The sequence below is a fragment of the Panulirus ornatus genome, chromosome 20 (genome assembly GCF_036320965.1).
Source record: "Panulirus ornatus isolate Po-2019 chromosome 20, ASM3632096v1, whole genome shotgun sequence".
Lineage (NCBI taxonomy): Eukaryota > Metazoa > Arthropoda > Malacostraca > Decapoda > Palinuridae > Panulirus > Panulirus ornatus.
In genome coordinates this window covers 47,218,536-47,237,170 of record NC_092243.1, presented here as the reverse complement: position 1 = coordinate 47,237,170, position 18,635 = coordinate 47,218,536, and the positions used below count along the sequence as shown (strand labels likewise).

General features: G+C 38.9%; 1 protein-coding gene across 2 annotated transcripts in view; it reads left to right on the top strand.

The window, feature by feature from the left end:
• The window catches only part of LOC139755984 (uncharacterized), a 522,691-nt gene that overhangs the window by 470,561 nt on the left and 33,495 nt on the right, over positions 1-18,635 (top strand). The window contains exon 6 of one of the 2 annotated variants that reach the window (XM_071674874.1): positions 5,551-11,517. The exons of the other annotated variant lie outside the window; for it this stretch is intronic. Within the exon in view, the coding sequence (XP_071530975.1) occupies positions 5,551-5,946 (396 nt within the window). The 3' untranslated portion in view covers positions 5,947-11,517. Of the gene's footprint in view, positions 1-5,550; positions 11,518-18,635 lie in introns of those variants that run through there. 2 annotated transcript variants of the gene reach the window in all.

Here is an 18,635-nt window from a genome sequence, read left to right as displayed (position 1 = left end):
ACCTATTTTTGCTTTCGGAGATAATGCTCTCGACTTCCACACATTTTTCAATGCTCCCAGAACTTTCACTCTCTCTCCCACCTGATGATTCACTTCCACTTCCATGGTTCCATCTGCTGCCAAATCCACTTTCAGATATCTAAAACACTTCACTTCTTCAAGTTTTTCTCCATTCAAACTTACCTCCCAGTTGACTTGTCCCTCAACCCTACTGTACCTAATAACCTTGCTCTTATTCACATTTACTCTCAGCTTTCTTCTTTCACACACTTTATCAAACTCAGTCATCAGCTTTTGCAATTTCTCACATGAATCAGCCACCAGCGCTGTATCATCAGCGAACAACAACTGACTCACTTCCCAAGCTATCTCATCCAAAACAGACTGCATACTTGCCCCTCTTTCCAAAACTCTTGCATTCACCTCCCTAACAACCCCATCCATAAACAAATTGAACAACCATGGAGACATCACGCACCCCTGCCGCAAACCAACATTCACTGAGAACCAATCAATTTCCTTTCTTCCTACACGTACACATGCCTTACATCCTCGATAAAAACTTTTCACTGCTTCTAAAAACTTACCTCCCACACCATATATTCTTAATACCTTCCACAAAGCATCTCTATCAACTCTCTCATATGCCTTCTCCAGATCCATAAATGCTACATACAAATCCATTTGCTTTTCTAGGTATTTCTTACATACGTTTTTCAAAGCAGACACTTGATCCACACATCCTCTACCACTTCTGAAACCACACTGCTCTTTCCCAATCTGATGCTCTGTACATGCCTTCACCCTCTCAATCAATACCCTCCCATATAATTTCCCAGAAATACTCAGCAAACTTATACCTCTGTAATTTGAGCACTCACTCTTATCCCCTTTGCCTTTGTATAATGGCACTATGCAAGCATTCCGCCAATCCTCAGTCACCTCACCATTAGTCATACATACATTAAATAACCTTACCAACCAGTCAACAGTACCGTCACCCCCTTTTTTAATAAATTCTACTGCAATACCATCCCAACCCGCTGCCTTGCCGGCTTTCATCTTCCGCAAAGCTTTTACTACCTCTTCTCTGTTTACCAAATCATTCTCCCGAACCCTCTCGCTTTGCACACCACCTCGACCAAAACACCCTATATCTGCCACGCTATCATCAAACACATTCAACAAACCTTCAAAATTCTCACTCCATCTCCTTTTCACATCACCATTACTTGTTATCACCTCCCCATTAGCCCCCTTCACTGAAGTTCCCATTTGTTCCCTTGTCTTAAGCACTGTATTTACGTCCTTCCAAAACATCTTTTTATTCTCCCAAAAATTTGATGATACTCTCTCACCCCAACTCTCATTTGCCCTCTTTTTCGCCTCTTGCACCTTTCTCTTGACCTCCTGCCTCTTTCTTATATACATCTCCCAGTCATTTGCATTATTTCCTTGCAAAAGTCATCCAAATACCTCTTGCTTCTCTTTCACTAATAATCTTACTTCCTCATCCCACCACTCACTACCCTTTCTAATCTGCCCACCTCCCATGTTTCTCATGCCACAAGCATCTTTTGCACAAGCCATCACTGCTTCCCTAAATACATCCCATTCCTCCCCCACTCCCCTTACCTCCTTTGTTCTCACCTTTTTCCATTCTGTACTCAGTCTTTCCTGGTACTTCCTCACACAAGTCTCCTTCCCAAGCTCACTTACTCTCACCACTCTCTTCACTCCAACATTCTCTCTTCTTTTCTGAAAACCTCTACAAATCTTCACCTTCGCCTCCACAAGATAATGATCAGACATCCCTCCAGTTGCACCTCTCAGCACATTAACATCCAAAAGTCTCTCTTTCGCATGCCTATCAATTAAAACGTAATCCAGTAATGCTCTCTGGCCATCTCTCATACTTACATATGTGCACTTATGTACATCTCTCTTTTTAAACCAGGTATTCCCAATCACCAGTCCTTTTTCAGCACATAAATTACAAGCTCTTCACCATTTCCATTTACAACACTGAACACCCCATGTACACCAATTATTCCCTCAGCTGCACATTACTCACCTTTGCATTCAAATCACCCATCACTATAACCCAGTCTTGTGCATCAAAACTACTAACACACTCACTCAGCTGCTCCCAAAACACTTGCCTCTCATGATCTTTCTTCTCATGCCCAGGTGCATATGCACCGATAATCACACCCATCTCTCTCCATCCTCTTTCAGTTTTATCCATATCAATCTAGAGTTTACTTTCTTAAACTCTATCACATACTCCCACCACTCCTGTTTCAGGAGTAGTGCTACTCCTTCCCTTGCTCTTGTCCTCTCTCTAACCCCTGACTTTACTTCCAAGACATTCCCAAACCACTCTTCCCCTTTACCCTTGAGCTTCGTTTCACTCAGCCAAAGCATCCAGGTTCCTTTCATTAAACATACTTCCTATCTCTCTTTTTTTCTCATCTTGGTTACATCCACACACATTTAGACACCCCAATTTTTTTTCTCACACATATTCGCTATTTCCCACATTAGCGAGGCAGTGTCAAGAACAGAGGACTGAGCCGTATTGACCAACTTCTAGTGGTGGATGAAGACCTTGGTTGACTGTGGACTGACAGCTCCAACCAGGTTTTGAATCTATGTGTTCAACTCTGGATGGCCCATGAATGTGTCATTGTCAGGAAGGGTAACTACTGTGAATCTTTAATCCCAGCATATATTTTATCTCCTAGCTTGGTATCATTTGCAAATGTCAGTATCTTAAAATGGAGCCAAGTAATATTATCATTAGAATATGTAAGAAAGAAAACCAGTCCCAAGACTGATTCTGTGGCACACCACTCATTGCATCTCATCATTCTGAGGATTCACCATTAATAACTTCTCTTTGCTTTTGGCTGGTCAGCTGATCTTCTAGCCTTTGCACTGCAACCATCTCTACCATGTAACTTAATTTTAGCTTGTAACATTTTATGTGGAACTTTATTAAATGTTGTTTGAAAATCTTAATACATGACATATCTGCTTTACTTCCATCATGCATATCAATGATATCATAAGAGAAATCTAGCATATTTGTCAGAAATGGGTGATTTCATCAAAACTATCCTGAGAGTCATATGTTAAGTGGTGGTCTTCTTAATGGTGTGCAGTATTGTCCCAGATGATGGTTTCCATAAATCTTCCAACTATAGATGTTAAGCTAATTGGACGATGATTTCTAGGCAGTGGCTTCTTACCTTTTTTGTAACTAGTGTTACATTGGCATACTTCCATTCCTATGGAAGTTTCCCCATTGCAAGTGACTCGTTGAAAGGAGCAGTCAAGGGCTTTACTGTCTTGTTTCTTGTCTTTTTTATTGTTCTTGGATAAAAGTGATAAGTTAAAGGGAAAGTTCCAGAGGAATGCAACACTGATATTTAAAGAAGGTCACTCTCTGGAAATTATTTTCCAATTATTGTAACAAATATAATTGGAAAACTTATGGAAACCATTATTTGGGACAAAATCATAAACTATTTAGAAGACCACCTGCCCTTTTGTTTACCTTCATTCTGATTTTTTTTTAATCCTACATCTTCATCTTTTATGTGAACATGTTGCATACATCTCTGTTAGCAATGAAATTGAGTTCAGGTCATGAGTTGTGTCTTCATTTGTAAATGTAATGGAAAAAAATGCACCAGGTTTTTTTTAATGCCATTATTGTTTTGAGCCAAGCCATCATTTCCCATAATTATTGGACTAATGGACTGGATAATAACTCTCTTGCTTCTGATTTAACTTTGAAACTTCTAAGTTTCTTTTGCTATTTTTGATAATGTATGTTTCATACTGATGTTTACATGGTTGTACAAGTCTCTTAGTGTCCCAATGCAAATTAAAATGATTTCCCCTATCATAATGTTTACTGGTTTCATTGAGTTTGTTATGTGCTACTTTCTTAGGAAACATGCACTTCTTATTTCATTATTCCATCATATTGGCTTCATTTTGGAATAAACATCTACTATGCATTGACACAATCATGTTTCCTCCACTGCTTTGAAAGTTTTACTTTGGCTTTTCCAAGCTAAGTTCATGTTATTTTCATTGATGATATTGATGATAACATCCCAGAACAATGCAAAAGTCATTAAAATATGCAATTCTAAATCAGGTAATTTTTCAAGACTTTCATGTTGACCAACATTATACTACATTACAATACATTACATACATTCCTCCTCAAAATTAATTTGTAGTGATCACTTGTACCAAATTTTCCTCAAGCTTTAGAATGAGATGTGAACAATCAATGAGATCTTCATTTGCAGTTAGATCTAAATCTGATACTAATGGTATCATAATTTTTCTCCAGTGCAGTTAGTTGTCTCTAACTTGGATATTTTGTTATGTTTACTCCATGCATTAACGTAAGATACTCTGATTTATGCCTAAGATTTTTTTCAAAAGGAACTGGGGGATAGGACTGCTCCCTTTCCCCCAGCAAACACAAAAATGTAAAATATATACTTACCAAAATGACTTGATAAGCACTAAACAGCCATCATCCTAATCCAGTCCTAAACACCACCCCACCAGACATACGCCCATCAGAAAGTACATACCTCTTTCCTATCTGTGCTCTGGACATCACCCATTGCTCCAACATTTCAGACAGCGTTTCAACATGTTCCAAGACCCCCCATGCTCACAATGGAACTACTATAGAGAAGACATTGTTAGATAGTTACTACATATTTGCCCTGCACTCTCCCCACATAAACACACACATAACATCACACCTAGTGGATATGGCCAGCTTCCTGAGTGTTGCAGGAGCCCCACTGAAAAGACTCCTGGGAAAGGAAGGTAAAATATATTGTATATACAAAATGTGGTATCCATACTCAATAAACTAAAAAAATGGATATAAAATGAAAGAAAAGGATTTATGGGATGGAAATGCCAGCCTGATAGTGACATGTCTTGATAATATGCAGTCCCAGAGAATTGCCCAACAGTGGTTGCTACTTGGCTGAAGACTGGCCTGCAATGAGCAAGTGTGTGCATGCATGTTTGTGAAGGGTGAGTGAAGGCTGGCACCTCCTCATCGGAAATCATGCGGGTTGAAAGGACTTGAGCCATATTGTCCCAGGGAATGTTTTTCATGCTTTGCAAAATAGACCATGGAGGAGAGGAAATGTTTGACATAAAAGAAAATGCAACCTTGATGACTGATCAGTATTATATAAAAACATTAATAATTTGTAACTGAAGATTCACATGATAAGGACTGAAAATTTATGCCACATCCACAACAGGAAGATATTCATATTCTATAGGTTTTCTTCAAATATATATAAAAATACTGCTACTCATCAAAATATGTAACATTTCATTGGTATGTTATATTTTTAGGTATACAGTTGCTCATATACCTACGTAAAAACCACAAAGATAGTAACTTAAAAGAATTTATTTATCCATGAGTGGTTGTACTAACCATGAATTTTACAAAATAGAAGTAAATAACATAAACATCTCCTGCAGGTGAGACTGAAAGGCAGTGACCTTACAACTACCACATTTGGACCTGCAGGAGCAACAGAGATTCTCAACAACACTATAACTGAAGGAATGCAGTTTCAATGCCGGTACCCTCCACTGCAGTCATTACAGAGCTGTTACACTGATAAACCATATAGGTGCCCACACTGTCCATTTCATGCTTCTCATAAGAGTAATTTGAAAATTCATATACGAACTCACACAGGAGAAAAGCCATATTCCTGCCCTTTATGTCCAATGAGCTTTAGTGTGAAATGCAATCTCAAGACTCATATTCGAACCCATACAGGGGAGAAACCATTTTCCTGCTCTTATTGCTCTTATTGTTGTGCTCATAAGAGTGATTTAAATAAGCACATAACTACACACACAGTTTAGTTGCAGCCCAAATATCATGTTGAAAATCATGCATCAGAATTATATTATCTTTGATAAGGATATGAAAGAGCTATGTTACTGAATTTGTTTCAGTTTTAGAGTCATATATAATTTTTTTGTTAGCTTAATATAAAGAAAAATTCTAAGTATAATTCTAGAGTCATATATAATTTTTTGTTAGCTTAATATCAAAAGATTCTAATTATAATTTTCTGAGACATTATTCAACCAGCATGTAGATAGTCTTATCTAGGAGAAACAAAAGGCACTGTTTTTGAAATGTGCCCAGGTGAATGATTCTAGTTTATTTAGTATTTTTTCCATTTAAAGAGCCAGTCAGTGTGACCAACATATCCATACAATTTTCGTAGTATTCTTATCTAGTTTTCTTTTTGCTGTATACTGTTAATCTGAATTGTATGTTTTGCACATTAGTGATGAAAAATTTTTTCAGTGATTGAACCATCACAGTCATTACATTAATAATGTTTTGTAACTTTTTTAGTAACTGCTTTATAAATGAAAGATTAGATAATGAAATTCATTCCACTAATGTAATAACTAACTGTTGTCAATATCCTTCAGTGAAGCTTCTGTGTTTCACCAAAATATATTTATTTGCTGATTGAGTTTCAGTTGGAAGTCATTTGCCTACACACAGTATGAGTAGCCAGTTAATATCATGACACAACTGTCAGGCCAAACAGCAGTTATCAAAACAATTCTTTCTGACTTTCCCCGTAGTTCTTATTTTCTCTAAGTAAATGATTTACAGCTGTGTGCAACAGAAGAAAAATAATCATTGGAGAAATATGATTCTTCTTCTCTAAAGTAATGCATCAGTAGGTGATGTGATCCTGGCCAATCTAGAAATTTAAGGTATTATTGAATTTCTTTAAAGAATGCCTATAGTTATGAGAATGGCATGATTCACCAAATATATTTCACATTTAATAGTGTTACAGTGAAATGTCTTCAATCTGGCAAAAAATTACCTAAGTCAGCAAAATTTCTGTGGTTCAGAAAATAACCACTTTACCACAAGGTACTGTGGTTGATAGGTTACCACAGTGATGGCCAGGGTACATGGCAACTTGAATCTGTATCCATGTTTACATTTACATATCCTTTTGGGTTATTTTTCATGTAGTATAATGCAGAATGCAAGAAAATAATATACAGAACAGTTATCAAGACTAAAAGACTAAGCAAAAATAGAGAATATTGTTGTATAATCAAAGAAGAGAATGCTTCCTCACGAGCCCTGCTGCAATTGGCTATCGTGTTAGATATAGAGTCATTTTTGTGTGTTTGTGCATTCTTGTTCATATTACCCATATGTTTCATGTAATTTACTGCAAAATGTAATAGAATAATGTGTAGAAGAAAATATAAGGCAAAGAAACTAAATAGAAATAGAAAGTTATTATATAATCCAAGAGATAGCTTCATCACGATGAGTTCTACCACAGTTGGCCCTTTTGATAGCATTGTCACATGACTAATGTAGCTATTCATTTTTGTAAGTACATACATAAATATTTGTGTTCACTTACTCTCATGGTTCAAGTACTTTACATCAAAAAACAATAGAACAAGATATAAAGATTTATTAAGATTAAGAAAATGAGCAAGTATAGAGAATGCTATTGTATGCTTGAAGAAGAGATCACTTGACAAGATCAACTGTGATCACCTAACTTTATGCTTCTGGTTTATCTAATTTACTGCTAAATGCTATAGAAAAAAGATGGTATACCTAATTCATTGCTAAATGTAAAGAAAAAAGATAGTTAAAACTATCATTAACACCAAGAGACAAAGAAAAAGTAGAGAATGTTATTGTATAATCAAAGAATAGATCACTTCCTCATGATGAATTCACTTATGGACAGTCATTGTAAATGGATGGACACAACATTACATAACGACTCATTTTTATTTGTACTCACATGTACACTTACTGTTCATGAAATATGCTGCAAAATGTAATAGAACAACAGATAAAACAATAATGAAGACAAGAAATTAAGCACATACAAAGAATGTCATCAGACACTGTTTACCTACAGGGTCATTGAACATCACTGTTCAATTAAACTCATTTATTTTGCCTGTGACATTCCCTGTCCAGAAAAATTATCTCATTTTAAGCCCTCACTGTGGATTCTGAGAATAGATTGTTAACTCAAGATGATTTAACTCCTGCTAAACATAAGCATTTTACATTTACTGTTAGTGTAGAAAAAGATATGCTGAATATGGCATTGATACACCCACCATCCAAGACTTAAAGTAGAACCGCAAGAAAATATCAAAATTCTGTACTGAAAATGACTACAATCAATGCATGTGCTTGTCTAGCTGTTAATTCACTGTATTATTAATATTTGAACAGAAAATCAAAATTATGCTATACTTCAACAGAGAAAATTATCCTGCACTTGCCATGTGCAAATATTGCACAGGTACACCACTGATTTTCCGGCACCCTTGGTTCCAAAGTCTTACCAGATTAACCATTTTGCTTGACCAACTGTGGTCACGTGATAATAATTCATCACTACACCTCTAACCCACTAATTATACATCTCCCATATGTCTAAAGTATGCCATGGACTGCTAGAAATTCAAATTAAACAGATATTAATAGAGATGCTAGTTGATAGAGATGCTCTGTGGAAGGTATTAAGAATATATGGTGTGGGAGGCAAGTTGTTAGAAGCAGTGAAAAGTTTTTATCGAGGATGTAAGGCATGTGTACGTGTAGGAAGAGAGGAAAGTGATTGGTTCTCAGTGAATGTAGGTTTGCGGCAGGGGTGTGTGATGTCTCCATGGTTGTTTAATTTGTTTATGGATGGGGTTGTTAGGGAGGTGAATGCAAGAGTTTTGGAAAGAGAGGCAAGTATGAAGTCTGTTGGGGATGAGAGAGCTTGGGAAGTGAGTCAGTTGTTGTTCGCTGATGATACAGCGCTGGTGGCTGATTCATGTGAGAAACTGCAGAAGCTGGTGACTGAGTTTGGTAAAGTGTGTGAAAGAAGAAAGTTAAGAGTAAATGTGAATAAGAGCAAGGTTATTAGGTACAGTAGGGTTGAGGGTCAAGTCAATTGGGAGGTGAGTTTGAATGGAGAAAAACTGGAGGAAGTGAAGTGTTTTAGATATCTGGGAGTGGATCTGGCAGCGGATGGGAACATGGAAGCGGAAGTGGATCATAGGGTGGGGGAGGGGGCGAAAATTCTGGGAGCCTTGAAGAATGTGTGGAAGTCGAGAACATTATCTCGGAAAGCAAAAATGGGTATGTTTGAAGGAATAGTGGTTCCAACAATGTTGTATGGTTGCGAGGCGTGGACTATGGATAGAGTTGTGCGCAGGAGGATGGGTGTGCTGGAAATGAGATGTTTGAGGACAATGTGTGGTGTGAGGTGGTTTGATCGAGTAAGTAACGTAAGGGTAAGAGAGATGTGTGGAAATAAAAAGAGCGTGGTTGAGAGAGCAGAAGAGGGTGTTTTGAAATGGTTTGGTCACATGGAGAGAATGAGTGAGGAAAGATTGACCAAGAGGATATATGTGTCGGAGGTGGAGGGAACGAGGAGAAGAGGGAGACCAAATTGGAGGTGGAAAGATGGAGTGAAAAAGATTTTGTGTGATCGGGGCCTGAACATGCAGGAGGGTGAAAGGAGGGCAAGGAATAGAGTGAATTGGAGCGATGTGGTATACCGGGGTCGACGTGCTGTCAGTGGATTGAATCAAGGCATGTGAAGCGTCTGGGGTAAACCATGGAAAGCTGTGTAGGTATGTATATTTGCGTGTGTGGACGTATGTATATACATGTGTATGGGGGTGGGTTGGGCCATTTCTTTCGTCTGTTTCCTTGCGCTACCTCGCAAACGCGGGAGACAGCGACAAAGCAAAAAAAAAAAAAAAATAAATAAATATTTGAGCACCCTAAGATGGTAAGTCTGTCCTTAAATTGTTTGAATCCTGTGGGGTCTTCTTCATCTTCTGTTGTTAGTGTTTTCCTAGGTGTGCATCACCAGAATAATGCAGTTTCGTTTGCATTATACATCTGCTCAGGACTAAGGTGCTTGTCAGCTACAAGTTTTGCAAATGCGTCCACATACATGGCAGCTCCTTCGTGGTTTGCAGACCACTTTTCTCTGCACACTTTATTCGTGGAAATTCCATGAGGTTTCTTGAATCTTTGAAGCTCATGTTGTAATTTAAGTTCTTTATGGAACATCTTAGCCTGTTCCATTGTCATGCTACCTGACAAGTCCACTCCATCACTAAGACGCTGTTGAAACCATTCCATCATCACTCGGTCATGCTCAGTACTCTTACCATCTTTCATAGTTTTTCTAATCGTCATTTGCTTCTTGGAATCACTGTCTGCATAGAATCTCAGTATTTTCTCCCTATGCTTCTTTATAGCATAAACAGTTGATGAACCAATACTGTAGATGTCACACAGCTTACGCACTGAAACACCATGGTCCATTTTTTTCAAGTTCTACTTTATCTTGGATTGATATGGACTGGTGTTTATGTTTGACACCATGACTGATACTCTCATATGTCCAAGAAGCCATAGCTAGGGTTAACTTTAAGCAAAATAAGCTAAGAATCTCTTAGAATTGCGGTATCACCACCAACAAGTGCAGTGAAAAGAATGTAAATAAGCACACCCTACACACGATGCCGTATGTGGCTGCCCAGTAAACTAGTCTGGTGGCTGTGGTAATTTCAAGTTCCCTCACATAATTTTGTCTGGACTAAAGGAGGTGCTGAACCATCAGTTGCCAGAAATTCGGTGGTGTACCTGTACTGTATTCCATGATGCCTCAGGACCATCTTCAGCCTTGCATCTTCATATCTATATACTCCACCCAACTACAGTATAAGTACTTTATAGGGATTAAGAATCCAATTGTTTAACCAGTGTTTTGTTTTATTACAGTATTGTCTTTCTTTATATCTAAGTACTGCAGACATTAACTCCTTCCCGTATGCACTTATCACTTAAGTGCTCCAATATACATATCTATTTAAGTTCATTTTTCATATGTAGTGCACATATAGGTAAATTACCAAAATATTTTGTTGCAGACATACTAATATTTTGAAAATACAGTACTGTATTCCTTGATGTTTAAACGAACACTTAGAATGTACTCAGCATAAGAAGGGAAAGAGTTAGTTCTCTTCAAAATGGATGATTGTACTTGTGCAGTGAGTTAGATGACTATATTCTCTTAAAAACGATTAGCTTGCATTACTGGATTTTACTGTTTGCTGAGCCTTCATTAGCCTTGGAAATGTTCACAATCTAAACTTTAGAAAAAAATCATTGGTCCAACAGCGTTTTTGCACCAATCATTCTGAACTAAAGACATTTCACTGTATATCATATTTGATTCTGGCATTGTATCAAATGATAATTAAATTTTCTGTATGAAATCAATGGTTACCTTTCATGTTAATTCTTGTATTGTACCTTTTTTCATAACTATCAATCTGTAATTAGATTTCTTGTATGAAAATGATGAATAAATATGTATTACATGTCTTGTATACTGATATTATCTTATCATATCTCTTTCTGTCATTGTATCAGTCTTTCATCAGACTTCTTTTATAGAATTGATGGAAAAATGATTATCTTGGCTTTGTTTTGTGAACAGAGAGTGAAGTTGGCCACTCATTGAAAAATTCTACTTTTTAGACACAGTTATAGTGACAGGACTCATGAAAAGGACGTGTATATGCAGATATGTTTTTGTTGTTTATATTCGCTTATGCTGATAATGGCATATGACAGATTCCAATTGAATTTGACCTCTTTTTATTTGTATATTATATATTAGGTTTGCATTACTTTTTCTGAGCTTAATGTAGAACAAAAAATTTGTCTAACAGATTTTTCTTGCATTTCATCAAACTCATTTCATGCCTTTCACAGAGAGAAATTTTATCCAATATCTTCTCTTTATTGGTAAGCATGTTTGGTTTATGTTGATTTCGTACCATCTAAGTAAATGATCTGGTCATATCACAGATATCTTGGTCAGCTTTTCAGTGACATACTATTTCTCTTGTTTTTTTGCTCAATTCTGAGAATCATCTGAAAAAATCCACTAGATAGATTACAAGTTGAGTATTTCATAATGAACTTGTTGTCTAGGAACGGGTTCCTGCACAAGAAGAATTAGGACTTAATTTCTGATTTGTGATAAATAAGAAATATACTACTGAGACTAAAACCTTGCAAGATGTGAACATACTTTGATAAACCCAGACCATAAAACCTAAAAGTCTGTTTCACATGACAGTTGTTACCTTCAGAAGTTTATCATTGCATTTATGACTAACTTTTTTATCTTCCTAATAGTATATTTCAGATATTTGGGAGTGGACTTAGCAGCAAATGGAACCATGGAAGCGGAAGTGAGTCATAGGGTAAAGGAAGGGGCAAAGGTTCTGGGAGCAATGAAGAATGTGTGGAAAGAGAGAATGTTGGAGAGCGAAAATGGGTATGTTTAAAGTAATAGTAGTTCCAACAATATCATACGGTTGCGAGGCATGGGCTATACATAAGCTTGCATGGAAGAGGTTGGATGTGTTGGAAATTAGATATTTGAGAACAATATGTGGTATGAGGTGGTTTGATCGAGTACGTAAGGAAAGGTAAGAGAGATGTATAGTAATAAAGAGTGTGGTTGAGAGAGCAGAAGAAGGTGTGTTGAGATGGTTTGGACGTATGGAGAGAATGATTAAGGAAAGGTTGACAAAGGATGTATGTGTCAGAAGTGGAAGGAACAAGAAGTGGGAGACCAATTGGAGGTGGAAGAATGGAGTGAAAAAAATTTTGAGCTATCAGGGCCTGAACATGCAGGAGGGTGAGAGGCGTGCAAGGAATAGAGTGAATTGGAACAATGTGGTATACCGTGGTTGATGTGCTCTCAATGGACTGAACCAGGGCATGTGAATTGTCTAGGGTAAACCATGGAAAGGTTTGTGGGGCCTGGGTGTGGATAGGGAGCTGAAGTTTCTGTGCATTAAACATGACAGCTAGACTGAGTGTGAAACAATGTGGTTTTTCTTGTCTGTTTTCCTGGCACTACCTTGCTGATACAGAGGGTGGTGTTGCTGTTTCCTGTGTGGCAGGGTGGTGCCAGGAATAGATAAAGGCAAACAAATATGAATATGTACATGTGTATTTATGTATATGTGCATATATTGATATGTATAAATATGATTTGAACACAGATATGTGTGTATGTATATATCTATGTGTGTGTAAATGATTGGATGGTTCATTCTTTCTCTGTTTCCTAGCACTACCTTGCTGATGTGGGAAATGATGAACAAGTATACTAAATGAATAAAAATGACAATAATAATGATAATAATCATAATACTAATAATATTTATTTATTTATTTTGCTTTGTCGCTGTCTCCCACTCCTGCGAGGTAGCACAAGGAAACAGACGAAAGAATGGCCCAACCCACCCCCACACACATGCACACACACACACATCCACACACGCAAACATGCACACCCACACATCCCAACGTGCACACATATATACACACACAGACACACACATATACACACATGCACACAGTTCACACTGTCCGCCCCTACTCACCCCCATCGCCACCCCGCCACACACAGAATAACATCCCCCTCCCCCCTCATGTGCGCGAGGCAGCGCCAGGAAAAGACAACAAAGGCCCCATTCACTCACACTCAGTCTCCAGCTGTCATGCAATAATGCCCGAAACCACAGCTCCCTTTCCACATCCAGGCCCCACAGAACTTTCCATGGTTTACCCCAGATGCTTCACATGCCTTCATTCAATCCATTGACAGCACGTTGATCCCGGTATACCACATCGATCCAATTCACTCTATTCCTTGCACGCCTTTCACCCTCCTGCATGTTCAGGCCCCAAATCACTCAGAATCTTTTTCACTCCATCTTTCCACCTACAATTTCGTCTCCCACTTCTCGTTCCCTCCACCTCTGACACATATATCCTCTTGGTCAATCTTTCCTCACTCATTCTCTCCATGAGACCAAACCAATTCAAAACACCCTCTTATGCTCTCTCAACCACACTCTTTTTATGACCACACATCTCTCTTACCCTTTCATTATTTACTCGATCAAACCGCCTCACACCACATATTGTCCTCAAACATCTTATTTCCAGCACATCAACCCTCCTGCGCACAACTCTATCTATAGCCCACGCCTTGCAACCATATAACATTGTTGGAAACACTATTCCTTCAAACATACCCATTTTTGCTTTCCAAGATAACGTTCTCAACTTCCACACATTTCTCAATGCTCCCAGAACTTTTGCCCCCTCCCTCACCTTATGATTCACTTCCTCTTCCATGGTTCCATTTGCTGCCAAATCCACTCCCAGATATCTAAAACACTTCACTTCCTCCAGTTTTTCTCCATTCAACTTACCTCCCAATTGACTTGTTCCTCAACCCTACTCTACCTAATAACCTTGCTCTTATTCACATTTACTCTCAGCTTTCTTCTTTCACACACTTTACCAAACTTAGTCACCAGCTTCTGCAGTGTCTCACCAGAATCAACCACCAGTGCTGTATCATCAGCGAACAACATCTGACTCACTTCCCAAGCTCTCTCATCCACAACAGATTGCATACTTGCCCCTCTTTCCAAAACTCTTGCATTCGCCTCCCTAACAACCCCATCCATAAACAAATTAAACAACCATGGAGACATCACACACCCCTTCCGCAAACCATCATTCACTGAGAACCAATCACTTTCCTGTCTTCCTACTGATACTCATGCCTTACATCCTCAATAAAAACTTTTCACTCCTTATAACAACTTCCCTCCCACACCATATATTCTAAGTACCTTTCACAGAGCATCTCTATCAACTCTGTCATATTCCTTCTCCAGATCCATAAATGCTACATACAAATCCATTTGCTTTTCTAAGTATTTCTCACATACATTCTTTAAAGCAAACACCTGATCCACACATCTTCTACCACTTCTGAAACCACACTGTTCTGTCCCAATCTGATGCTTTGTACATGCCTTCACCCTCTCCATCAATACCCTCCCATACAATTTCCCAGAAATACTCAACAAACTTATACCTCTGTAATTTGAGCACTCAATCTTATCCCCTTTGCCTTTGTACAATGGCACTATGCAAGCATTCTGCCAATCCTCAGGCACCTCACCATGAGTCATACATACATTAAATAACCTTACCAACCAGTCAACAATACAGTCACCCCCTTTTTTAATAGATTCCACTGCAATACCATCCAAACCTGCTGCCTTGCCGGCTTTCATCTTCCGCAAAGCTTTTACTACCTCTTCTCTGTTTACCAAATCATTTTCCCTAACCCTCTCACTTTGCACACCACCTCGACCAAAACACCCTATATCTGCCACTCTATCATCAAACACATTCAACAAACCTTGAAAATACTCACTCATCTCCTTCTCACATCACCACTACTTGTTATCACCTCCCCATTAGCACCCTTCACTGCAGTTGCCATTTGCTCCCTTGTCTTACACACTTTATTTACCTCCTTCCAGAACATCTTTTTATTTTCCCTAAAATTTCATGATACTCTCTCACCCCAACTCTCATTTCCCTCTTTTTCACCTCTTGCACCTTTCTCTTGACCTCCTGTCTCTTTCTTTTATACATCTCCCACTCAATTGCATTTTTTCCCTGCAAAAATCGTCAAAATGCCTCTCTCTTCTCTTTCACTAATAATCTTACTTCATTCCACCACTCACTACCCTTTCAAATCAACCCACCTCCCACGTTTCTCATGCCACAAGCATCTTTTGCGCACTCCATCACTGATTCCCTAAATACATCCCATTCCTCCCCCACTCCCCTTACTTCCATTGTTCTCACCTTTTTCCATTCTGTACTCAGTCTCTCCTGGTACTTCCTCACACAAGTCTCCTTCCCAAGCTCACTTACTCTCACCACCCTCTTCACCCCAACATATATATATATATATATATATATATATATATATATATATATATATATATATATATCATTTTTTACTTATTTTATTTTGCTTTCTTGCCGTCTTCCGTGTTAGCAAGGTAGCGCAAGGAAACAGATGAAAGAATGGTCTAACCCACCCACATACACATGTATATACATACACGTCCACACACACAAATATACATACCTATACATCTATACCTATAATTTCGTCTCCCACTTCTCCTCGTTCTCTCCACCTCTGACACATATATCCTCTTTGTCAATCTTTCCTCACTCATCCTCTCCATGCCTCATGAGAGGCAAGTGTTTTGGGAGCAGCTGAATGAGTGTGTTAGTGGTTTTGATGCACGAGACCGGGTTATAGTGATGGGTGATTTGAATGCAAAGGTGAGTAATGTTGCAGTTGAGGGAATAATTGGTATACATGGGGTGTTCAGTGTTGTAAATGGAAATGGTGAAGAGCTTGTAGATTTATGTGCTGAAAAAGGACTGATGATTGGGAATACCTGGTTTAAAAAGCGAGATATACATAAGTATACTTATGTAAGTAGGAGAGATGGCCAGAGAGCGTTATTGGATTACGTGTTAATTGACAGGCGCGCGAAAGAGAGACTTTTGGATGTTAATGTGCTGAGAGATGCAACTGGAGGGATGTCTGATCATTATCTTGTGGAGGCTAAGGTGAAGATTTGTATGGGTTTTCAGAAAAGAAGAGTGAATGTTGGGGTGAAGAGGGTGGTGAGAGTAAGTGAGCTTGGGAAGGAGACTTGTGTGAGGAAGTACCAGGAGAGACTGAGTACAGAATGGAAAAAGGTGAGAACAATGGAAGTAAGGGGAGTGGGGGAGGAATGGGATGTATTTAGGGAATCAGTGATGGATTGCGCAAAAGATGCTTGTGGCATGAGAAGAGTGGGAGGTGGGTTGATTAGAAAGGGTAGTGAGTGGTGGGATGAAGAAGTAAGAGTATTAGTGAAAGAGAAGAGAGAGGCATTTGGATGATTTTTGCAGGGAAAAAATGAAATTGAGTGGGAGATGTATAAAAGAAAGAGACAGGAGGTCAAGAGAAAGGTGCAAGAGGTGAAAAAAAGGGCAAATGAGAGTTGGGGTGAGAGAGTATCATTAAATTTTAGGGAGAATAAAAAGATGTTCTGGAAGGAGGTAAATAATGTGCGTACGACAAGGGAGCAAATGGGAACTTCAGTGAAGGGCGCAAATGGGGAGGTGATAACAAGTAGTGGTGATGTGAGAAGGAGATGGAGTGAGTATTTTGAAGGTTTGTTGAATGTGTTTGATGATAGAGTGGCAGATATAAGGTGTTTTGGTCGAGGTGGTGTGCAAAGTGAGAGGGTTAGGGAAAATGATTTGGTAAACAGAGAAGAGGTAGTAAAAGCTTTGCGGAAGATGAAAGCCGGCAAGGCAGCAGGTTTGGATGGTATTGCGGTGGAATTTATTAAAAAAGGGGGTGACTGTATTGTTGACTGGTTGGTAAGGTTATTTAATGTATGTATGACTCATGGTGAGGTGCCTGAGGATTGGCGGGAATGCGTGCATAGTGCCATTGTACAAAGGCAAAGGGGATAAGAGTGAGTGCTCAAATTACAGAGGTATAAGTTTGTTGAGTATTCCTGGTAAATTTTATGGGAGGATATTGATTGAGAGGGTGAAGGCATGTACAGAGCATCAGATTGGGGAAGAGCAGTGTGGTTTCAGAAGTGGTAGAGGATGTGTGGATCAGGTGTTTGCTTTGAAGAATGTATGTGAGAAATACTTAGAAAAGCAAATGGATTTGTATGTAGCATTTATGGATCTGGAGAAGGCATATGATAGAGTTGATAGAGATGCTCTGTGGAAGGTATTAAGAATATATGGTGTGGGAGGCAAGTTGTTAGAAGCAGTGAAAAGTTTTTATCGAGGATGTAAGGCATGTGTACGTGTAGGAAGAGAGGAAAGTGATTGGTTCTCAGTGAATGTAGGTTTGCGGAAGGGGTGCGTGATGTCTCCATGGTTGTTTAATTTGTTTATGGATGGGGTAGTTAGGGAGGTGAATGCAAGAGTTTTGGAAAGAGGGGCAAGTATGAAGTCTGTTGGGGATGAGAGAGCTTGGGAAGTGAGTCAGTTGTTGTTCGCTGATGATACAGCGCTGGTGGCTGATTCATGTGGGAAACTGCAGAAGCTGGTGACTGAGTTTGGTAAAGTGTGTGAAAGAAGAAAGTTAAGAGTAAATGTGAATAAGAGCAAGGTTATTAGGTACAGTAGGGTTGAGGGTCAAGTCAATTGGGAGGTGAGTTTGAATGGAGAAAAACTGGAGGAAGTGAAGTGTTTTAGATATCTGGGAGTGGATCTGGCAGCGGATGGAACCATGGAAGCGGAAGTGGATCATAGGGTGGGGGAGGGGGCGAAAATTCTGGGAGCCTTGAAGAATGTGTGGAAGTCGAGAACATTATCTCGGAAAGCAAAAATGGGTATGTTTGAAGGAATAGTGGTTCCAACAATGTTGTATGGTTGCGAGGCGTGGGCTATGGATAGAGTTGTGCGCAGGAGGATGGATGTGCTGGAAATGAGATGTTTGAGGACAATGTGTGGTGTGAGGTGGTTTGATCGAGTAAGTAACGTAAGGGTAAGAGAGATGTGTGGA